Genomic DNA, 21224 nt, shown 5'->3' on the forward strand with positions numbered 1-21224 from the left:
TGCCTTGTTGTATTCAAAATGAAAAACAATTGATGAACTGCATTGACTCATTTTAGGTTTTCTTATTTGTTGCAACTGTTGTTATTAACGAGTTTCTAAGTAATATATCTGAATTATACCCTTCTGTTTGGTCAAATCATTCTAACATCCTTCAGTATTGTTTAGTGCGCAAATTTGATTAATTTTGGCTTGAAAATAGAGCTGGTAACGTGGTTGTTTTCTAATGAGCATGGGCAATTGAGTGAGTTTCTGTCTATTTCAACTGATAATGCTATTTTAGGCGAATAATGGACAGAAAATGAAATATTTTTACGGCTAAATGTATCCATTTTTGTTTAAAATAACTTTTTATCAGAAGACTTCCGCTGCTATTCAGACAAGTCGCCAAAAAGTAAAGGAATAGTGCGATTATTAAAAAATTAATTTAATAAAAAATTAAGTAGAGTAAGTTTAAATTTAAAATTAAGTAGAATTAATCTTTGGTAAATCTGAACTCATCAAAAGAAACTCTAGGCCGAGATTTTCGTTCTTCAATCGCAGCTCTAATTAATTCCATATGATAGGCTGCTGTAGGCCCAAGGCCAAGGCCACTGTGCTCGAGATATCTACGTATATTTCTGTCATACTTAATTAAATGAAGTTCGTATATTTTTTTGCACGCACACATTTAGTTAAGCTGCTGTTTTTATTGTAGTAAGATTCCTTTCTGCCTACGTACTGACGGTATTGTACTCTGTACACTGTAGTGTTAGTGTACAGTCCAGTCGCAGTCCTTCAATGCCGAGCGGCATATTGCTTCAGCTTCTCCTAGAAGTTCTCATTTTCTGTCAGAGAGCGTTAGAAAATGTAATTTTGAGAGATGCTATTGTATATATAATTGCTATGTGTGATCTTGTAATTAATAAGTAGCAATATGAGTTCCCGTACGTGTACTGTCGCCGCCCCCCTACCTATGCTACATAATTGGCTTTGATATGTAGTGTAATTTTATTAAAAATTAATGCACTAATAATTAGACATAACGTTTGTATTTAATAATACGCTAATGGGGCGAGATCAGACTGATGAGATCATAAGTGCAGTGTCTCAACAGTTGAAAACCGTTGCCAGTTTGCCTTTTCTTAGGCAATAAACATTTCGAATACCTCCAGGGAGGCTATCATATGTATATTAATTGTGTAACAGGTACACGATTGGGAGCCACAGGTCGTGCATGGATATTTGTACATGACAACGCCTCACAACGGGCCTGTAAATTACAAGTTTGAATAAGGAAATATGATAATTGTAGACACATCGACAGCTTTTCGTGGTTACGATTAAAGTTTTCTTTATCTCTCTCGCCGAAAATATCTTGAGGTAGATGTCGTCAGCTGGTTCTCCTTCTTGAACAAATGCGCTCCATTGCCACGCATATTAATGTATCTTTTTCATTGCAAAAGGATACAGTCATTCATACATTCATACTGCCACACATTGGTCTTCTGCTGTTTTATAGCAAACTTATATTGTGTTTCAGTTGCAAAGCTACGTGAGCATTGGGACGAGACGAGCAGCGCTGTGCTAGCTCGCAAGACTCAGCTAGACGCGATGCTCTCCGACTCTCACAAGCTCGAGACGAAGCGAGCCGAGGTCGAGGCTTGGCTCACCAGGATGGAACACAGACTTGAACGGTCCTCTATGACCGTCGGTCTCGCGCCTCACATGCTCGACCAACAGATCAGAGATCAGAAGGTGAATTAAATATATTTTGTTTGGCCTGTGCATGCAGGTAAATTTGTTGAATTAATTGAATTGTTAGCATGAGGTTTCAACTCTGGATGTATATGAACATTGGTGAACATCTTATGAATTTCTGATGATACTATGCACAGAATTTAATTTTTTTTATTCGACGCATAATAGTGACAATTGTTTTGTTTGCGTAGAGATATTGATGTATTACAATTATTTTGTTTACGTAAAAATATTGATGTGAAAATATTTACGTCAAATGAAGCTGAACTATTACCTAGTAGTAGCGAATCAAGTACGAATAGTGAATCGAAATTGTTGAAGTCAAATATCGTCACTTTCTTACTGGTTGATAGAATATATGATGGAAGGAAGCGCCTCTCGATGTCTCGATATGATTTTTAATAACATTCAGTAATAATGTGAATACCTAACAATACTCGAGAAAATATTTGTTTTGTTTGGCTGCAGGGTCAGCAGGCGGAGGTGCAGCAATACAAGCACCAGATGGAGCTACTGAACCAGCAGACGCAGCGTCTCATTACGATCTACCAGCACGACGACACGCGTCACCTGCGACGTCGCGGCGACGCACTTAACGCAAGATTTAATAACCTCCAGGCAAAGTGAGTCATGCCTCATTGAGACCTACAAGTGAATTATATGTGGTAGACATCAGCGCGTTCAATGTTCTCTGTTCTCAATTGCACACTGTAGTCCGGTCGCTCGTTCTAGTTTGATTCTGTAACTTTGCACAGGGACAGTTGAAAAGTCTTTATTCAGATTTGCACTGTCTGATCTAACCGTCGCTGACTTGGGACGCATCATCAGCCAGCGATAAATCCGTTAAAATGAAAAGTAATCTGAGAGAGAAAATTTGAAGAAACTTATGTATATTATACTTCTAAGATGAAAAGTTGTTAAATCCTACTTGGATTCAAGGCTATAGCGTGAGACAAGCGAAATAGCCCAAATATGTAGTAATGAATGATTATGAATGTAAGAATGTTGTAATTCTTGCCTCTTGTAATTCAAGAGTGTAGTGCTTCCTTCATTCAGACTTATGAGCAAATAATTGGAGGCCAAATTCAGCGCGTTCAATGTTTTTACTAACTGTAGGCTAATGGTGCTCTGCCTCATTCAGGCTTACCAGCGAATTTCCAGTGGCTGGTGTCATCGCGTTCTATTCTCTCTGCTATGAAAGGCTTTAAAAATGACTTCAACATTGTGGTAGACGGTGACCAATAGGTCGGTTGGCTTGCAACTTGCCCTTGTTGATGGTGAAAATTATGTTCACGTTCAATAACTTGGCTTTATTGGCGGTGTGTGGGATTTTCTTTGTAGATTCAATGCATCAATCTTAGCGTTCAATGAAATTGCCTCTTTTGTTCTTATGATGTTTCTGCTTAAATTGATCCTTTATGTCAACTCTACTAATTTCGAGGCTTCATGTATTTTATATTGTATTTTATGATTTATTCGATTTATTTGTCTATTCATGATGTTAACATAAATTCGTCCAAAATTGTCACCTAAGAACTATTTTGCAGTTATTGTTTTTATTTCCGCCTGCCAATTAATAATGCAATTAAACTGTATCTTTTTCTTTGCTGACCTCTTATAGATGCACTATGTTTACCGTCACGTCATTAATGATAGAATAATTTTACTGCGCTCAGACACGAGCAGCGCCACTGAAAAGTTTAAAAACTTTCAGCATGGCTGTTTAATGGTTTTATATCCAGATTATTAATATCCTGCAACGTACTTATATAAATTACGACTTGTGTTTCAGCCTCGCGATGCGCGGCAAAGCCCTACACGGCGCCATGAACTCGACCAGCAACTTCGACAAAGCCTTGGAGAAGTTCTTCGGCTGGCTTAGTGAGGCCGAGGCTTCCAGCAACTCGGCAGACCTCGACGCGGACAACACGCAGGCGTCCACGGGGTCTCTTGGCCACCGACGCGACCATGGACGACATGTCGCCACTGTCAAGGTGAGTCAAGGAATAAGCATCTTTATTATTATCAATTTTTAAGAATCAGATAGATTCACAGGTTTCATTTGGAATATGATCTAAAATTTCTGTCTGCGTGCGAGTGGGAATTGGTGCTTATCGCTATCGGTGACCGCCGTTAGATGAAGACTGCTTTCGACTTTATTTTATTCGATTTTCTGGAAGGTTTTCTTGAAAATCATTCAGGTGTTCTATAACTCAACGACAGTTAACAGTAAACAAAGATGAGAGCAAATGAGAATTTATTTATGGTTAAAATCATTTCAACTCAAATTGTTAAAGATTGAATTTGTTTGTTACAAAGATTGAATTTGTTTGTTAAAGATTGATTTGTGTTACACCTGTGTAAGTAGTGTTGTATTAATCTTTTTCTTATTTTTCAATCTATGCAATGTTCTGAAAATAGTTTTCATTTAATGCTTTCAGCTTCATGAAAATCAATGTGTTGTTGAGAGCAATTTGTAATGTTCAGTAGCAAGTTATCGGTTGGGCAGCGTTAGTCCCTTCACTTGTCGCTACTCTTGTCGCTGCTTCCTCACACGCACTCGGGCGCTGGTAATTGGTTCCTGTTTAATTGCATCCATTCGTAACCATTGCCGTCCTTGACACCTCTGCCCGCGTTCACATCGCACCCGCGACGCTGCTTGCTGGTCCCGCTAGGATGCGTAATTCTACACAGAATAATATCACATTCCTAGGAAATTGCTGCTAACGCGTCTCCATTTCACTTACTTTACAAAGTCAACTCAATTAAGATACGTACTATGCGCATAATGTTTGAGACCTCGCAGCCATGCTGTAACATGACATTTTACTTCAATTATTTAATGCCATTACCAAGAAGTTTCCCTTATCAATAATTACTAGTCGTCCACTGTTTTATTTTTAGGTTTTCAATGGCTTTCATTCGGCTGCGGGTAGAACTTTTTCCGATCAGAGATAAATTATTTCTCGTGTGGAGTGACTAGCGAGGCCGAGAAAAGAGCTGCCTGGATACTATATACCGTTCTCCCTTAAATATTGGCGTCCAGTTGCTATGCTTGCTGTGGACGCTTCTTCGCGGCTCTCCCCTCTCCAGAAACTCTCTACTCATTAAATTGATACGACGTTAAAGACTTTTTATGTTGAAACTCGAATGGCAATTTCCTATGTGTCGACACAGTTTTCATTTTTTAGTTTCGTATTTACTTCACATAGTGAATTGTGTCTCATCCTTAAACTTTTCCTTCTATGTTAACTTGAAATTAACTAATTAAAGCCAGTTGTATCAAGAACATCATTCATCATTAATTAGAAAATTCGAGTGAAATTTGATTTCAATCGTTCTGAATTCACTTCAAGTCGAGTCACAAACATAGGATCGCACCTTATTTAATTTCAGGTAAGTTTTAAGTATTGTAATTATATTGGACCGCCAAGCTGGTTGATGCTGATTTTACACGAGTCATTGATTTAAAGTTTAGCTCGTCCTTCTTGAATTACGCAACTGTAGTCTTTGAGCATGCCGTACTAGATAAATATAGGGTCCTTCTCCAGGCCACTTGATTACCATCCGCACACTGAAGACGGGATGAATCATTTAATAATTCATGCCTACCGAACGAAGTAGATGTTTTTATAAAGTTTTATTTTATTGTTTCATGCTCAATGTGTAAAGACTCTGAATACCCGCATAAAATAAATCGACCGCCGTTGAAGATCTTCGTTCTTATTGGATACCGAAAATTTTTTTAACTATCGTTTGATTCTACGTTGATGGACTAGAAATCCGTTGTTTTTAAAAACGTACTTACATGCTCCGAAATGAGTATTTACATACTCCTTTAGTGAATGATAGTTCTTTAGTAATAATTCTATAGTTTTCGGTGAATTTGTGCATTTGAGACACTCTTGATGACATAGTTTCCATTTTCTTTTACACCGAAGCGTGAATGGAAGTAAGCGAAGCCTAGGCAGCGCTGGTCGCATTTCCGCCGCATATATGCAACAGAGCGCTTTGTATGTTAGTGTCACAAGCCTCCATGATGTTGCATTTGCATCTGGGGGTTCGATGTACGGTAACCAACTCTGTACATGGACATTTCATTGCATAGTGATGTTCTGTCCCTTTGACGTTTGCTTCATCCTCGTCTCAGTTCTCCATGTATTCTCTCAGGTATCTTTGATGTTATTCTCTTTGACGCTTGTGTGTACGCATTTTGTCCTTTGCGCAGCTTAGTTCTATGAGGTGCAGATGGGATACTGCAGATGATCGCTATAAATTCCTCCATCAAACTTGGAATAATGGCAGTGAAATTTGTTGGCGGCATTTGTTAATTCATGATAGGCAATAACATGGAAGCATGATATAATGCTATTAAATTCCGTTTTGTATCCAAATGAATTTTTTTATTTAATATCATTCATATCTTGTGATGTCGATCGCTGGACAATAGGCCTGATGTGGCCTGTTGCCAATTCTTGTACTTGTTCACCGGAGATCTAAAAACAATACCTCTGACCGGATCTTTTCAAAACTGACGATAGTTTGAAATAGCTACTAGAGTTACATCAATTTCAGATTTTTACCTACCGTTATATAATTCCGTGCTGAATATGTCCAATGCCACTGATTTTCTTACCGCTCTAGTGTTATTTTAATTTTGATACTACAATTATAATTTTGCTGGGGGTTGAAATGCTCGGACCTCGATAATTTCCGCGGCTACTTATGCTACATTTCTAGCTGGTGTGTTAAAGTTTACCGATTAGGTTGCCTGTTCAGAGTTGGCGCTTGTCTCACACACCGAATTTGATGAACGGGTTCGACGATGGACGGATAATGAAGCAATCTATTTACAGCTCCGCCTCTCACTTTTAAGATCTTGAAAAATTAGCCTTTGCTCCTTCGAAATGCCGGAGGAGACGACACGCTGTAAATATTACAACAGGTGGCCATTTTCAAAACGCTTTGTTTTGATGTCCTGGAATAATGCTTCTCCTACCGCTGTTTTCATGTTGTCCAATGAGCTTCGCATTTTCTCATCCTCGCTCGAAAGGTTACTTAAATTTTTAGGTGGACATAGCAGTTAACTCTTATAGGTACTCGTGCATTGAAATTTATCATTAACGTTCTCTAGAACCTGATGTTCTCTCAATAAACTCCAAGCATTTTCAGTGACTTGTTTAATGTATTTGGTTAACTTAATTTGATCGTTTCCGTTGGAATATGGTCTCGTGTTCATTTCATTTATCATTCAGTTTTACAAGATATCAAATTTTTTCCTGGTCTCATATTATCATCGTTCACTTAATTTTTCGTTGTGTTGGGATTGACGAAATATCGTAGTATTGAGGTTGTTTCTCAGCGAATATGAATATTATTGGCCTTTTACAACCTAATCACATTCATTTGTAGTACTGTCGAGTGATTTTATGATAGCACACTTAGTAAAAAAAATTCTACCCAACTTTACAATAACGTCTGCGTGCAGCCATGAGGTGGCTGCGTTACGTCTCATTCAGTTGCGGCCGCCGGTGGGCCAATATAAGCTCTCAGGTGTCAAATGATGAGGGCTTTGTAGCGATTGCGTTGATTCAGGAGCAACTGCCTCCCTTACCCTCCTCTCTCTCGCCTGATGTTATGGATGAGGCATCAGCGCAGCGTACGGCTCATGATGAATTGCCGGCCCTCTGCCGCGACGGGATATTGAGTGCTGCTCGGCTGGGAATATCGGGTGCTGCTCTGCTGGGGATATCGGGTGCTGCTCTGCTGGGAGTATCGGGTGCTGCTCTGCTGGGAGTATCGGGTGCTGCTCTGCTGGGAGTATTGGGTGCTGCTCTGCTGGGGATATCGGGTGCTGCTCGGCTGGGGATATCGGGTGCTGCTCGGCTGGGAATATCTGGTGCTGCTCGGCTGGGAATATCGGATGCTGCTCGGCTGGGAATATCGGGGTATAATCTGCTGCAGTTAGCGAAGGTTTTGATTGTAGTATTGGATAACTTATCAGGATAACAGGTCCAGCCGACGTATGCTGGTGTGCTTCCTAGTCATTTGTTCATATTGTATGTTTGTAAATCAAACACACGGTATTGGTATTTAAGGTGAACAGATTTGATGGTTATGCTGCCGTTTATCGCCGTTAATAGCAAGTCGAGGTTGAGGAGCGCATTAAATCAAGCATTGAACCTAGTGAATGGCGAGCGCACAGACACCGGCATGTTGATGATAAGCGACAGCGGCGCCTCTGATGTCCCAGATGGAAATTATTAACGACGCTGCTCATCTTCATCTCGTTTCACTTGAACACTTAATATATTTAATCTCTTTAAGAGGAGCTCTTGTTTGGGCTGTTTTGACGTTGAATTTTCATTCATATCTACTATATTACTGAATATTATGAAATCCCTTGACCTTTTTGTATTCAATTTTTCACTCAATGGTTTTTACTTGCGTATGCAAAATACTCACCAAACTTTGGTGGTCCTCCTTTATTACGGGAACTTTGGTTGTTTATATTTTTTCGGGAATTCTTTTTGCACATTACAGGCCAGGCTTATCCTATTGTCTCGTGTTGTGTTGCACTCTAACTGTTGTTTGGTTCGTAATTGTTCTTGACCTTATTATAAAACTTATGATGACATTGATTACCTTACAATAGAAATTTTTAGATAATTAGAGATTTATCCAAAAAGCTCTCATTTTGTTTCCATTTTTCTAAAAAAAAAGTTATTCGCTTAATAGAGGAAGTATGAATAACGCACCGGAAGAGAAAAACTCCTCTGGAAGAGATTATAATTATACCGCTCCTCTTGAAGTGAGCTACAGCTATGTCTCGATAAAATGAAATTGCTTTTTTTACAAACACAACCTACAATGTCCCATAGATTCAAGGATGTTAAGATAGTGGGTTTGTTTCGTTTTCTTCTACTAACCCTGTAGCACCTGCAGCTCACTGGTACCTCTTCTCGCGTCGCTTTGGTGGTTGTGGCCGCAATGATACTTCATTGTGCCCGGGTTGGTACCACAGAGGAGCAATTTCAAAGAAGATTACTGAGGCTTCCCTCCATAGTGCCTATACAAAGCAGAGGTCTTTTGAGCCGAAGTTTATTCTAGCCGATTGTGAGGAGCACTGCGTAGCACGCCAAAATGCGACGAGTTTTCTCTGGGCTTCGCCAAAGCATCTTTCATCTTCCTCTGAGAAACGCTCTGCTTGTGAACGTTATCCTCTTGGACGTTTGACGAGACTTTCATAACAAATGATAACTCGAGTCTGTGCTGCCTTCAAAGAAGTCTGAATGAATACCCATTTTGCTGCTCAAGATGACTAAACCGGAAAACGAAAAGAGCAGCGCTTCTCAGTAATATTTATTCTAGGTTTCAAGTTTGCCTGTAATTATATCCATCTATAATTACGGTGTATATAAATGTATAGACTATTTAAAGGGCAAAATAAAGAAGACTAAGTCCGAAACGCTTCACGAAAAAGAAATTATTTTATTTAAATGAATTGTATCTGCATTTGTTATTATTCGGCTACATTTAATTTGGTGTTTTGTATGTGGTGAGAATTATGTAAGTGACTTTGAAAAAGTTTGTTTTCGTTGATTACATATATTTAAGTTTCGATGTTTCTCCTCAAAAATCTTTATTTCAAAATTTAAATTAGGCATTCATGCGTTACACTAGCGGTTGAACGAATTTGAAGTTTCTAACTTATAAAAAAATAGGAAATATGGTGTTTATAACTTAAAAAACATAATAAAACCTCGTCTATCACGCGTGTTACGTTCCAGACCCCGCGTCTATATGTATAATTCGTGATTTGGAATTCATCAACTTTTAGTAATTTTCAAGTATTTATATTGTAATTGTTAAAGAGTTTTCATCGTTTGATTATGAACTTTTTTACTCTTCTTGATGATCAAGTTCGACGGGCTGTTAAATCTTCTGATTTGCCTCAGAAACTCGCGCCCCACGAAGTTCCATGAATGATTCTTCTCGTTATTATGTCTTGAATCCGTGATGAAGTGAAGCCGCCGTTGGTGATTCATTATATTACCTTTCACTTCTGAAAAAACTTTACTCCATTATTTAATATTCCTGCCAATTAGATACATTTATCGTGTAAGGAGCAAAATACTTACGCTTTTGAGTTTTCTCCACGACGCCGGAGCCAACTAAATGAAGCGTTATTATGCGAGAGACCTAATGATGGTTTCGTCTGATGGTTAAGATCTCATGCTAATCCATGGCTTGTCCCCTAATTTAGTTTCAGTCGATGTTATGCTACTGAAGCCCTGGATCGTAAGAGATGATTATGTTCGTCATAATATTCACAAGGGACAACATCATTATTAAACGCTGCTTAAGGCTAGCAGATCCGTACGGCTTGGAATATCGTGAAGTTGTCTTCCGTCTCTCAAACGACCTCAGCAAAGGATTTGTGATCGCATTTGCGAAGCTAGTTTCCCTAAACTTGATTTCTCATCTATGCATTTTTAAGAACTGAACTTAGGTCCCCATTTAATTATTGCGAACGATGTGCTTCTGAATCGTTTGTGTTTCTGCACGGAAACGTTGACACGAACTCGTCGTCCGGCTGCCTACAAAGCCGGTATGTGCGTGCTGGAGATAATGAGCAATACGCGGTCCTCCAGGGATTCCCCTCGACGAGATTTAATTAAGTCACCTGACGGATGTTTGGTATCTTTTGCGCCTGATTATGGGAGTTCATCGTTAAATTTACGGCCAAATCCTATCCTCTTGTGATGAGAAATCTGTAGCCATCTACTATTATTCAGACCGTAACGAATGTACAGATTCATTTCTGTACATGGGCTCCAAAATTTGAGTCAACTGTGGTTTTGGAGAATCCAAAATGTCGTTTCCCGTATTTTCCTGTTCTTTCTAGACTGATCGTTTCATTCCTAACATCAATGAATTAATACTAGAAGGAATTGAAATTTTGATTCACAATTCATGAGGTGCGTTCGTCGTTACATTATAAAAGTAGTATTTTTAGCGCATTTTCTCATTTATGGAAAAAATGCCCTATTGTGCTCGTCATGTCCGTCCGTCCGTCTGTCCGTCCGTCTGTCCGTGACATCACGTTTTCGTCGATTTTGAGAAAATGCGCTCTCTGTCACTCACTGCAGTGAGTACTGAGTTATATTTTTTCAACATAACATCAGAAAATGACTGTCCAACATGTTTACTAGCATTTTCCAAGAGGTTACTTTGCTGATTTTTAAAACAGTTTAGAATTTTCTCTGGCCTAGTTAATGGTTGAGAACTTTGTCAATGTCTCTGGAAAAAATTTGTGCGGGGCATATCTTCGTTAGGATTTTTGAGAAAAAATACATTTTCTCCAAGTATATTTATAATTACCTCTCTGAATTTATCCAGTCTGAAATTGTCGGAAAGATTTGTGTGTACCTACGTACCTAATTAACATATTATTAACAAACAGAATGAGTTGCATCGAATAAGTTAGAATTTGCAAACTTCAACTATACAGGGCAAATGTTATTGCGCATAAGATATGACAATTTTGCCCTGATTTTACGGCCTTCTTGCAAAAATATTGACATCTTTCTAGTGGCTTGGTAATTGTAGTCAACCTGAAACTTTATTGATACATAACTTATATTTAAATACTTTTTTCGCGGTGTGTATTTTGTTACTTATAAATTTACGGCCTGAATAAATTAATAAATTAATTAATAAATTCCTGAAGGAAATTTATCATTTTCATCTCGTTTCAAGTCGTTGGTAATAATAGTCGGTGCAGACTCCAGTCCTGAAATGTTAAGATAATTGCCGTTATTGCCTTGACTTGCTTCGGAAGTAAAAGCTTCGGTTTGGTTAATGGAGCTGAATAGACCTTGACGAGCGCGACTATTGCCCTCGGAATGGTCTAACATGAATATTGAAACAATACAGGGATCGCTGCGTGTAACACAATTTACAGAACTTAGCTACTTTGTGGAAGTTCTTGCGTAGCAAACTTCTATTAAGGCAGATCGAGATCTTCGCATTTTATTCATGGAGCCAATTTTATGCATCTTTCAAAGAGCGTTGCGATGTGAAAAGAATCCCCCGCAACAAACATCAAGCTGCATTTTATTTGTTACTTGGAATCTTATATGAATAGGCAAGTTTCGGTATAATATAAATATTTTTCATAGACAGATTATATTTTTGCATTTATTTGCGTTTCCTCGTTTGTGCGTAACCTGGAATTTATTCTTGTGGCGCGAGATGTTCACAGTTGACATGAGCTCAATTTCAAATTGTAATAGGAGAATTTTTCTTCCCACCAAGCAATAAAGGCGAGGCTGTAAAGTTTATTGGCAGTCTGTTGAAATGGTCGAGGCTGGCGTGAGGCGTCACTTTGCATACAGCCGTCCAACGTCATTGCTTCCTATAAATAAAGGAGCATTTGTTTGTGTGGTGCTTGGCGAACCTTGACTACCTCGATTGCTGCATCGCTGCTGCTGATCCGCTGTTCAAAACTTTTGGTTTGTTCCTGAGCGTGTCGCAAGTACTGTACTCCACGACTTGCATTAGCATCAACCGACACAACTTTCGCATATTTTCTTCGTGACTTTGAAACTCTTGCTATCCTTTAACTCTTGCACTGTCAGCTAGCTAGCTTCCGGTTATCGAGTCTTGAAGTTGTCTAGTATCGCCTTATGATGCACTCCCTCAACCTGTTTGAATCGTCTATATTTCATGCTCGTACAGCGTGTAAAGAGGCGTTAATGACTTTAACTTAGACTTGGGTATCATTTACGTGTTGCATTAAGTGTTGAAGAAACAAACAGAATTTTTTTCAATGTGAAAATTCTAGGATGTAGCATAAGAGTCTAACCTAGTTCGTGTGCGCCTAAAAATTTCGATATAGGGCATTTTTACTTTGAAAATTCTGGGATTTGGTGCAGAGAGGTGGAATACTTACCAATTTTTCAGTTTATTTTGCTACGATTTAATCGAAAAAAATACCTGGCGATTTTTGCGCGCTGGTGCGAATATTGAAGCGTCGCTGTTTCCTCCTTTAGCCTCCTAGTGAGGATGAAAAGTTATACGCATTATAATTTCCCTGCTTTGCTATTGAAAACGAAATGACTTTAAATTATTCCTTGCAACTCGATTGCAGTTTAATTAAATCGCCTGAAAGGGTTTTGATCTTTTCTCATCCTAACCTTTGGTCGTCGACAGTGACGACAACTGAATTCGTAGATAGATAAATGTTTGTTTATTATTATTCTGTATTTTGTTATTTTTGAATCAATTAAACATTATATCATCACCTTCTAATGAAAAATTTTCTCCATTTCAGGTAAGTTATGATGAGGATCGCGTTGTTCCTCACAAACAGCTATCGGGGCTTCGCTTGGTCTGTGAGTAACTTTTGTTCATGGTCTTGTGTTTACTTTCTTCGTTGTTCGGATCTCCTGGACATGAAGGAGGTAAGCTATAAGGTGAGGCTGCTTTGGATTTTTCGGTACCTATGAAGTTAACCATTTAAACATCAGAACAAAATTTTTATGCGGCTATTGCATCGAAGGACGAATATGATGCATTGCAGCGCACTGCTCACTTTATTCAACATTAAAATGTAAAAATCGTTATAAAGTTGAATATTTTTTTATAGACTCGGAAAATTTTTCAATGAACATGTATGTATCTCTATTTCGGAAACGAACAATCCATTACAATTTCATTTGTTTTCTTTTGCGTGCAAGTTGCCGGTTGTCGTAAACTGGATACGTTTTGTCCAGGTGCTGGGAAACAACGTGCAGTGTTTGGCCTCGCTCGCAGTTCATTACCGTCTTTGGAAAAGCCTAGCTCTTTTAGGTCAGAATTCCTATGATGCTTGTTCTCTCTTTCTTTGGACGGGATTGCATCAAAATCTCATTAGGTGCTGAGGAGCTGCATGTTCTCTTAGCTGGATAACCCGGCACTTGATGCTGCGTGACCTTGTCGCTGACTCTTAATAATTTTTCATAGCCTACTTTTTATTCCGCGTAATAATCGTCCTCTGCCTACTATTTTTATATAAGATCTTCACAATATCGTGGCGCACACGATCGGCATACCGTATAATAATTGTTTGGTTATTTTAATCTTTATTTAACTCTGTTATTCGGCAATTCTGAAATTTTCTAAGCTCATCTTTGATTTTATTTATTCTTAACGTATTTTTCTCGATTACTAGTTAGACTTAAGAACTGAAAAAAATGGTTCTTTGGAGAACGACGCGGCCGTAGTTAGGGAGAATTTTCAATACGAGTTAGTGAGTTAGTGGAAGCCGTTGGTGGAAGTCGCATGTACACAGATCACAGATCACAACAACAAAGTTGCAAGTCGTTATTGGCACAAAATTTCCTAATGTATTCCTAAAAAGTTATCAAAGTTTCTTTTTGAAATATGATTACTCCCTGCTCTCCTAGATTACGTATACTCAGATCATACCGCCACCATAATTTGGCATGAAACTGCTGTACATTACATAAAACTGCTGTACATTACATAAAACTGCTGTACATTACATAAAACTGCTGTACATTACATGAAACTGCTGTACATTACATAAAACTGCTGTACATTACATAAAACTGCTGTACATTACATAAAACTGCTGTACATTACATGATCTACGTCAGTTTGGGCTTGTACTTTTCACGAATAATAGCGCAATCGGCAAGCAACACTTTTGCTCTTCAGAACGGATGATAAAAAGTATTTCTAATTATTCATGGGCAGTTTTGGTATCACAATTCATCAGCCAAAAGCAGTAACGACCCATAATCTGCCGATGCTCCTAACAAGGAGAGATGAAGGGCTATTATAGGAATAGGCGGCATTAATAATTTTGTTCTCTGCTCATACTCACCATTTCCAGGCTAAAAAAGCCGCCAACTTGGTTGAATTTAGAAATGAACTTATCAGGACAATTTAAAGGTAGTAAAATATTGACACTGACCGATGGCATGTTCAAGCGGTTTAAACTGTCGTCATTTTTGCAGGAAAAATGTTTACATATTATGTCATTTTAAGCGTTGGTATCTCTCGGGACCGTTTGACTGAGAATTCATGTACGCCAAATCTTGAACCGCGATACTAGAATATGCGATCTCGGCAAACTGTCGAAGCTGGTCAACTGGATTGATGGGTTCAGTACCAAGAGAACCTCATTAATGGCCAAAGGAAAGTTCCTAATAGTTGTGACCTCGAAATTTCTATCTTCAGTTCTACTTTCGTATTTTGGCATACAGTATTTTTTGTATAGATCTGCTCTTCTGCTTTTCATAACTTTAGCAATAATTTAATAATAAACCAAACCATAATTTGTATATTTTTTCCTTAAAAATAATTCCTGTTAGCTTACGTCGTTGGTCATGGAAGGTTGACTTGGGGCGCCATGCGTCGACGTGTCTGTCTTGTTGTGTCCGGGATGACGATGGCGAGCAAGCTATCGCATGGCTCAGTTTACTCACCAATTGCATCGCCCGCCAACCTTTTGATCTGATTGCATCGTGTCTTTTCAGCCTCGGGATTTCCGGCGTTCCTTGTGTGGATGTTCTGACACTGAGATGGTACAGGTTTTGCTTCCGAACGAAGCACGAAAACACGTTTTCTTGCTCTGCAAGAAGTTGTATTCGCCTCTACATGTTAATTTTTAACGTGTTATAAACAATGAAAACGTGATATTTTCATGTTTTATTGTTTATTGTTGCTGCTAATTGATATTTTATCCTTGCACATATATTTTCGATACATTTTTGAGTCTATAACCTAACCTATAACCTATAAAAAGCAAACCTCTGACTTTCAAAGAGGCCAAATTATTGGTGCTCGTATGGCAGGTGCTAGTGTGACACAAACTTTCCGAATGCTTGACGCTTCTAGAGGTACTGTCTCAAAAGTAATGTCTGCCTTTGAAAGTGAATTAAAATTTCCTCAGCAAAGCACAAGTCTGGCCGAAAGTCAAAATTGTCCGAGAGAGACCGTCGATACCTAAATCGAATTATGAGGGACAATCAAAAGACTGCAGACCTCAATGGACACCTACAGAACCCATGCAGTTTCCATAAAGACTGTCCGCCGAGAGCTGCACAGATCTGGATTCTATGCATGGGCTGCAATTAGAAAATCTCTGGTTTCAAATACAAATGCTTTAAAGTGTCCAGAGTGGTGTAAAATCCTCCAGAATTCGTCCCATGAGCAGTGGACAAATTTGACTTACTCTGATGAATCATCGTTTACCTTATTTCCAACCTCTGGCCGAGTTTGCGTTTGGAGATGGCGAAAAGATCCCGACTGCCTCCGCCCCCGTGAAACATGGCGGGAGATCTTTGGTGATCTGGGGTGCTATTTCTTGGAAATCCGGCGGACCAATGATTTCTCTTCATGGAAGAATTAACAGCCGTGACTATTTAGGAATTTTGGGGGACCAAGCTCATTCCATGCATCTACTATCGTTTCCGGAGGGGAACGCCATCGTTCAAGATGATAATGCCCCGATCCATACAGCTGGAATTGTTAAAAAATGGCATGAGGAACATCCTAATGATGTTGAGCAATGAGCATCTCATGTGGCCGCTACAATCACCAGACTTGTGATTGTGGAAATGACCTCGTCGCTTGTGGCCACCATTGACAAGGTCAGTTCTGTCAAGAAAGCATTTATGGTCGATTCTAGAGATACCGGTCAGAAGTCGATTCCCGCCGCCATCGTCTGTAAAAGAGCTGGAGTGAGTTTCAACTGAAGAATGGGTTAAAATTCCTTTGGAAACCATTCACAATTTGTATGAATCAATGCTTCGGAGAATTGAGGCTGTAATTGCTGCAAAAGGTAGACCTACACCATACTATGTAAAATATATTTTGTGGATTTCTCAGTTGTTTCCCTTTTTTTTGTCTAACCCCTGCATGTTACATTGAAAATGTCGTTTGGAGCCCTTGAGATCATTATAATGTAATTGAATGATATCAACATGCCTTACCACCAGCTCTACTTATCTATCAAAAACAATTTGAAGGTGACATATCGAGTTAACTGATATAGGGCTTCAGATGTTCACTACCGAACTAAACGTTTTGTCTACTAAACACCTTCACTTGCCCCCAGGCGGTAAGGGTATTATGATATTATTTTGCGTATTTTAGCTTCTTACTGAGCTTTTAAATTTTGTCATATGGTGTTTTTCCATTTATACGTACGAAATGATCAGTAGGTAGCATCGATGAAGAAATTGTTACGATTTGCAGGACTAACCAAGCGGGAGCCATCAAATATGGAAGCCTATAACGACGAAGTTTGGATTCTCATACAGTATATAGGGCGCTAGCAGTTGAACCCGGCATTGCTAGGATTAGGGTTAAATATTACCCGGGCATATTGGCATTCATCTATCGATTCGTTTTCTTGCTTTCATTGTAATATTCAGAGTTTTTCTTTAAGTAATTATATCTTCGTTCAATTCCCCATTTAACCCATGTGTTTGAAACTTGAAATCAATTAATCTGTTAATTATGTCCACAATCTTTATTGTTTAAATTTAAAAATTAATCGGGTATAGTTGTTTTCCATTTAACCTCATGTGCTCCTTGATTCCATAGCTGCAAATAAACTTGTCGATCCAAGAAAAATTGCGAAACAATATGTTTGTACGCACTCGAACCCCCTTTTTGTTTGTTATTTATTATATCTTAAATAAATCTTCCAACATTTGTAAGCGCGTACATTGGGATGTATTCCTGCATCGCGATTGCATGCAGATCCGTACTCGTTCACATTATGCAAAATATTACGTAGTATAACAGATTGGTTCTATATTTTATTAAATTCGTGATTTACAACATCGTTGTTGAGCTAATGTAACCGTAGTCTGTAAGCGTGCCTGTCGCTTAGTGCGTTCGCGACACGGAATGGGACATTTTTGACGCGCATTAAAACGCTTGATCTATTATGCACGGAAGCAGATTTCAAGTCGCTCCCTCGGCCGGGAAAAACGCACTCCAATTCATTCGAGCCGTCATGAATAATTGATGTTATCTGCTGAAGACGTGTTTGGAGCGCGCCAGCATTAGTCTACTCGCTCCAATATCGTCCTTAAATGATCAAACGATTTTCTGCTTCAAGTAATTTTGGGGCTCGTATGGAGAACTTTAAATTTCGTACGGGTTTCTGGAAGATATGATAATACTTGCAAAGCTTAAGGAAGAGGTGAGAAAATCTTCATGGAGAAGTTATAATTTGGGGTAATATGCTAATGCGTCACGCCTCTTACATGTCATGAACGATATTGTTCTTCAATCAATTATATGTTCATGGAGTTTGAAATTAGCCGAAGACCTTCAAATAAATGAGGAAATTAATTTAGATGCAAAACGTATTCCTCAAAAATACTGTTATTCAAGTTATTCTTAATTCGGTGGTCTATGCTCAATAACTCAATAATTCCCTCGCTTTCGTTGCCTCTCTTATATGTTTTTAGTCTCCATAGCAACGCGCGGAGTCCGCTCCTACCACAACTTTTTTTGGAGTTTTTCCTCCCTTTACGCCTCTCCGCTGAAAACTTCATAATCTTTGACAGTTTCTGGTGATCGATTACTTCCGGGGCCTTATTTCTGGTGTCTTATGTGCCAGCTCATGACCTCCCTTTAGAAGCTTTCATTGCTCTCGTCACACAGATTGAACATTTCAGTTATGAGGTTCTTTTGGCACGCGCTTAACGTAGCTTCATTATTAGGCATGCAAATATTGTTATGGCGAAGCGCTTGTCGTTTTACTCGACTGGTATTGCCTACTTTTTGAGAGTGAAATCGGTTACTCGTAAGGCAATTTTCTGATCTAGTCATGAGATTTATTTTCATGGCTGAATGTTGTTGAAATGAATGATTCACGTGAAATATAAGGAAAAATTTTCTGCGAAAAGTCTTGCAGTTACATAACTTAAAGTGTTGAATTGTACTAGATGAAATTTAAATCCCCAAAAAAAAAATTCATAGCTGGTTGAACTTTAAAGAGTCAATTTTTTAATGAAATAGATCTCTACAACTCGTGCCATATTATTTAATGATATTTAAATAGAGTTCTTCAACCACAATCTAATCCGGTCTTAATGTTCTCGATTCGTTTCCCACAAAATTTTTGACCCGTAATTAGTAAGAATCAAAGATTCTGGCCATTTGTCTTGTTCGTTTTCGAACCGTACATTTCTGTTTTTCAGTGAATTTGAACTGTGTGTGATCTTGAAAAGAGTAATTGAGATTTTTAACAGTGCTGGTTCGAAGACCCCTCAATGCGTTCGGTTACGATGCCTCACTGAACTGTTCTGCTTATCCTAGACCTTGACGAGGTCAGTTCTGTCAAGAAAGTTTATAATTTTTAACTTTGTGTTGTTTGACTTGGGTCGTTGCTGTGTGAGTTTCGCTTCATTTTAGTTTCCCCTTCCCGTAAACTTCCTCTGCGGTCTGTGTTCTTGGTTCTTTTTTTTTTCAACTGAAGTTTCCGTTTTCTCTCGAAATTTCTTGAACCTCTCCCAGGCATCTATAAAATAAATTCGACTTTAGAATTTCGAAGCTTTACTGCCTTATTTCATTCATATAGTCGCTACTTTCTAGTGAAAGATTTCAGCTAGCATTGTAAACCATGCTATTTATGAAACAATTAGTATTGTACTCTGGTTATATCGCAACATGTATAACCAAAGCCTGAAATTGAGATTTATGAAAATTACCTTGTGGCATTCTCGATGTAAGAACAATCATTTAGTCGCCATCTGCTTTTTAAGTTACTTGAATTTCGTTGTTCTGTTGACCTACGCATTCAAACATCAATACCTGGATGTATAAATACAGGTTTATTTTCCACAAGAATAAAGTACATTCCGGCTCACACTCAAATGCTCTGTGCATTAAGCCTATTCCTAGCGATGGACCCGTACATTTTTCACACAAAATCAACCCATTTTCAGAGTTATTTATTATTGAAATGATAGAATATGAACCACTACCAGTAGTTTGCGCATTCAAGTGCTTGCTTTGGGACTGTCACGACCATGCTTGCTGTTCCTATGAAGTCCTCAAAGCTCCTGCACTGTTAGAAAAAAGGGTGAAAAAACGGTCCCACTGGCGTTCTAGTGGCCGGTCGCCCCGTAAAAATAAACTGTTTCGCCGTTTTTATCAGATGTTTTACGGATTTATAGTGCTAAATTAGAATAAAAACGGTGACACGGTGTTTCTTTTCACGTGCCGACCGGCCACTGAAACGCCGGTAATACCGTTAACGGTAATTTTTCTAACAGTGTGTGATGCCGTGCGTCTCATTGCTGTGGTTTGTTGCTAACTGCTCCCGCATCTCACCATGTTCTATACTGAGATTAGCTGTTATTTGAATAGGATATTCCCTAGACTCAATTTGAATAATCCTTGAACAATTTTATTCGTTATTCTCACTATATGGGTTAATTTACATTAGATTTACCATTGCATCAAATTTCTGTCTCTTTAATCTTGACAGTTATCCGCCGATAAAGAGAATTCCTTTGGGCTATGCTCTTATTTATTTGTGAACAGCAGAAAGGTTGCTCGTTTACAAACGGTAAAAATGATGTCTGAAAAAGCTTAGGTTATTTCAGTCAAATAACTTAGTTATGGCATGTGTTTGAGGTTCAGTCCGAGGGTCCAATGATATTGAAGGAACCATAATGCCCATTAATATATTTCATACGGTTTGGGCAGTTGGGCTGACTACATCACTGTGTATCTGGTAATACGTTCTGAAACTTTACTAATCTCAACGCCCGAACAATGCTAAACTCCCTGACTGATGTTGAGCAGAGCGGTCAAGTTGTCTGCATGGTGTCTAGATATCGAATATAACTGGTCAACACAAGAACAAGTCCATGGAAAGCCCGATAGCTCTAATTGAATTCCTCGCTCATTGTTTTTTCCTGAATATTGCGTCTCTCATAGCAGTGACTGTAGCTGATTCATTTTTTTAGTTCGAATTCAAATCCCTCTTGCATCTTTTGATTTTTTGTATCGAATAGCTGGTGAACTTTTCGTTTCCAGAGCGGGAGACTAGAGAGCAAACGGCGACAGTCTCAGTTCGCGAACGAAACTCTAGCTTTCGTTGTGTAGTTTTTTGCTTCAAGATTTTTCCGTGGAAGTTGGTACGGCGTCGAGTAGATGTGTTTCTCATAATTCTCTACTTCAAAGCCTATAAATCTATTGATGTAAGGTTTAAATAAAATAAATATGAGTTAGGTGCGTATAATTTGTATCTATCGGACTTGCACTAGTGCTTTGAGTTTTTGAGAACCACATTCGTAGCTCACCTAAAACTTTTTTCCTAGCTTCAAGTTGCTACTATGAAATATTTTCTTCCTCTCCATGCCGAAATTTTAATACTTATTAGTTCATCTTTGCGCCGAAAATTGTACGAGGTTTCGCTTCAAAAATTTTCTAGAGGAATT

At 38.6% G+C, this 21224-nt stretch overlaps 1 protein-coding gene across 1 annotated transcript in view; it reads left to right on the top strand.

The window, feature by feature from the left end:
• Positions 1-21224, top strand: part of LOC108669448 (dystrophin) — a 402745-nt gene that overhangs the window by 89552 nt on the left and 291969 nt on the right. The window contains exons 45-47 of the mRNA XM_047883400.1: positions 1520-1734; positions 2206-2360; positions 3530-3731. Of these exons, the coding sequence (XP_047739356.1) occupies positions 1520-1734; positions 2206-2360; positions 3530-3731 (572 nt within the window). The remainder of the gene's footprint in view (positions 1-1519; positions 1735-2205; positions 2361-3529; positions 3732-21224) is intronic.

This window comes from Hyalella azteca, unplaced genomic scaffold (assembly GCF_000764305.2).
Source record: "Hyalella azteca isolate HAZT.00-mixed unplaced genomic scaffold, Hazt_2.0.2 contig1645, whole genome shotgun sequence".
NCBI classification, from domain to species: Eukaryota; Metazoa; Arthropoda; class Malacostraca; order Amphipoda; family Hyalellidae; genus Hyalella; species Hyalella azteca.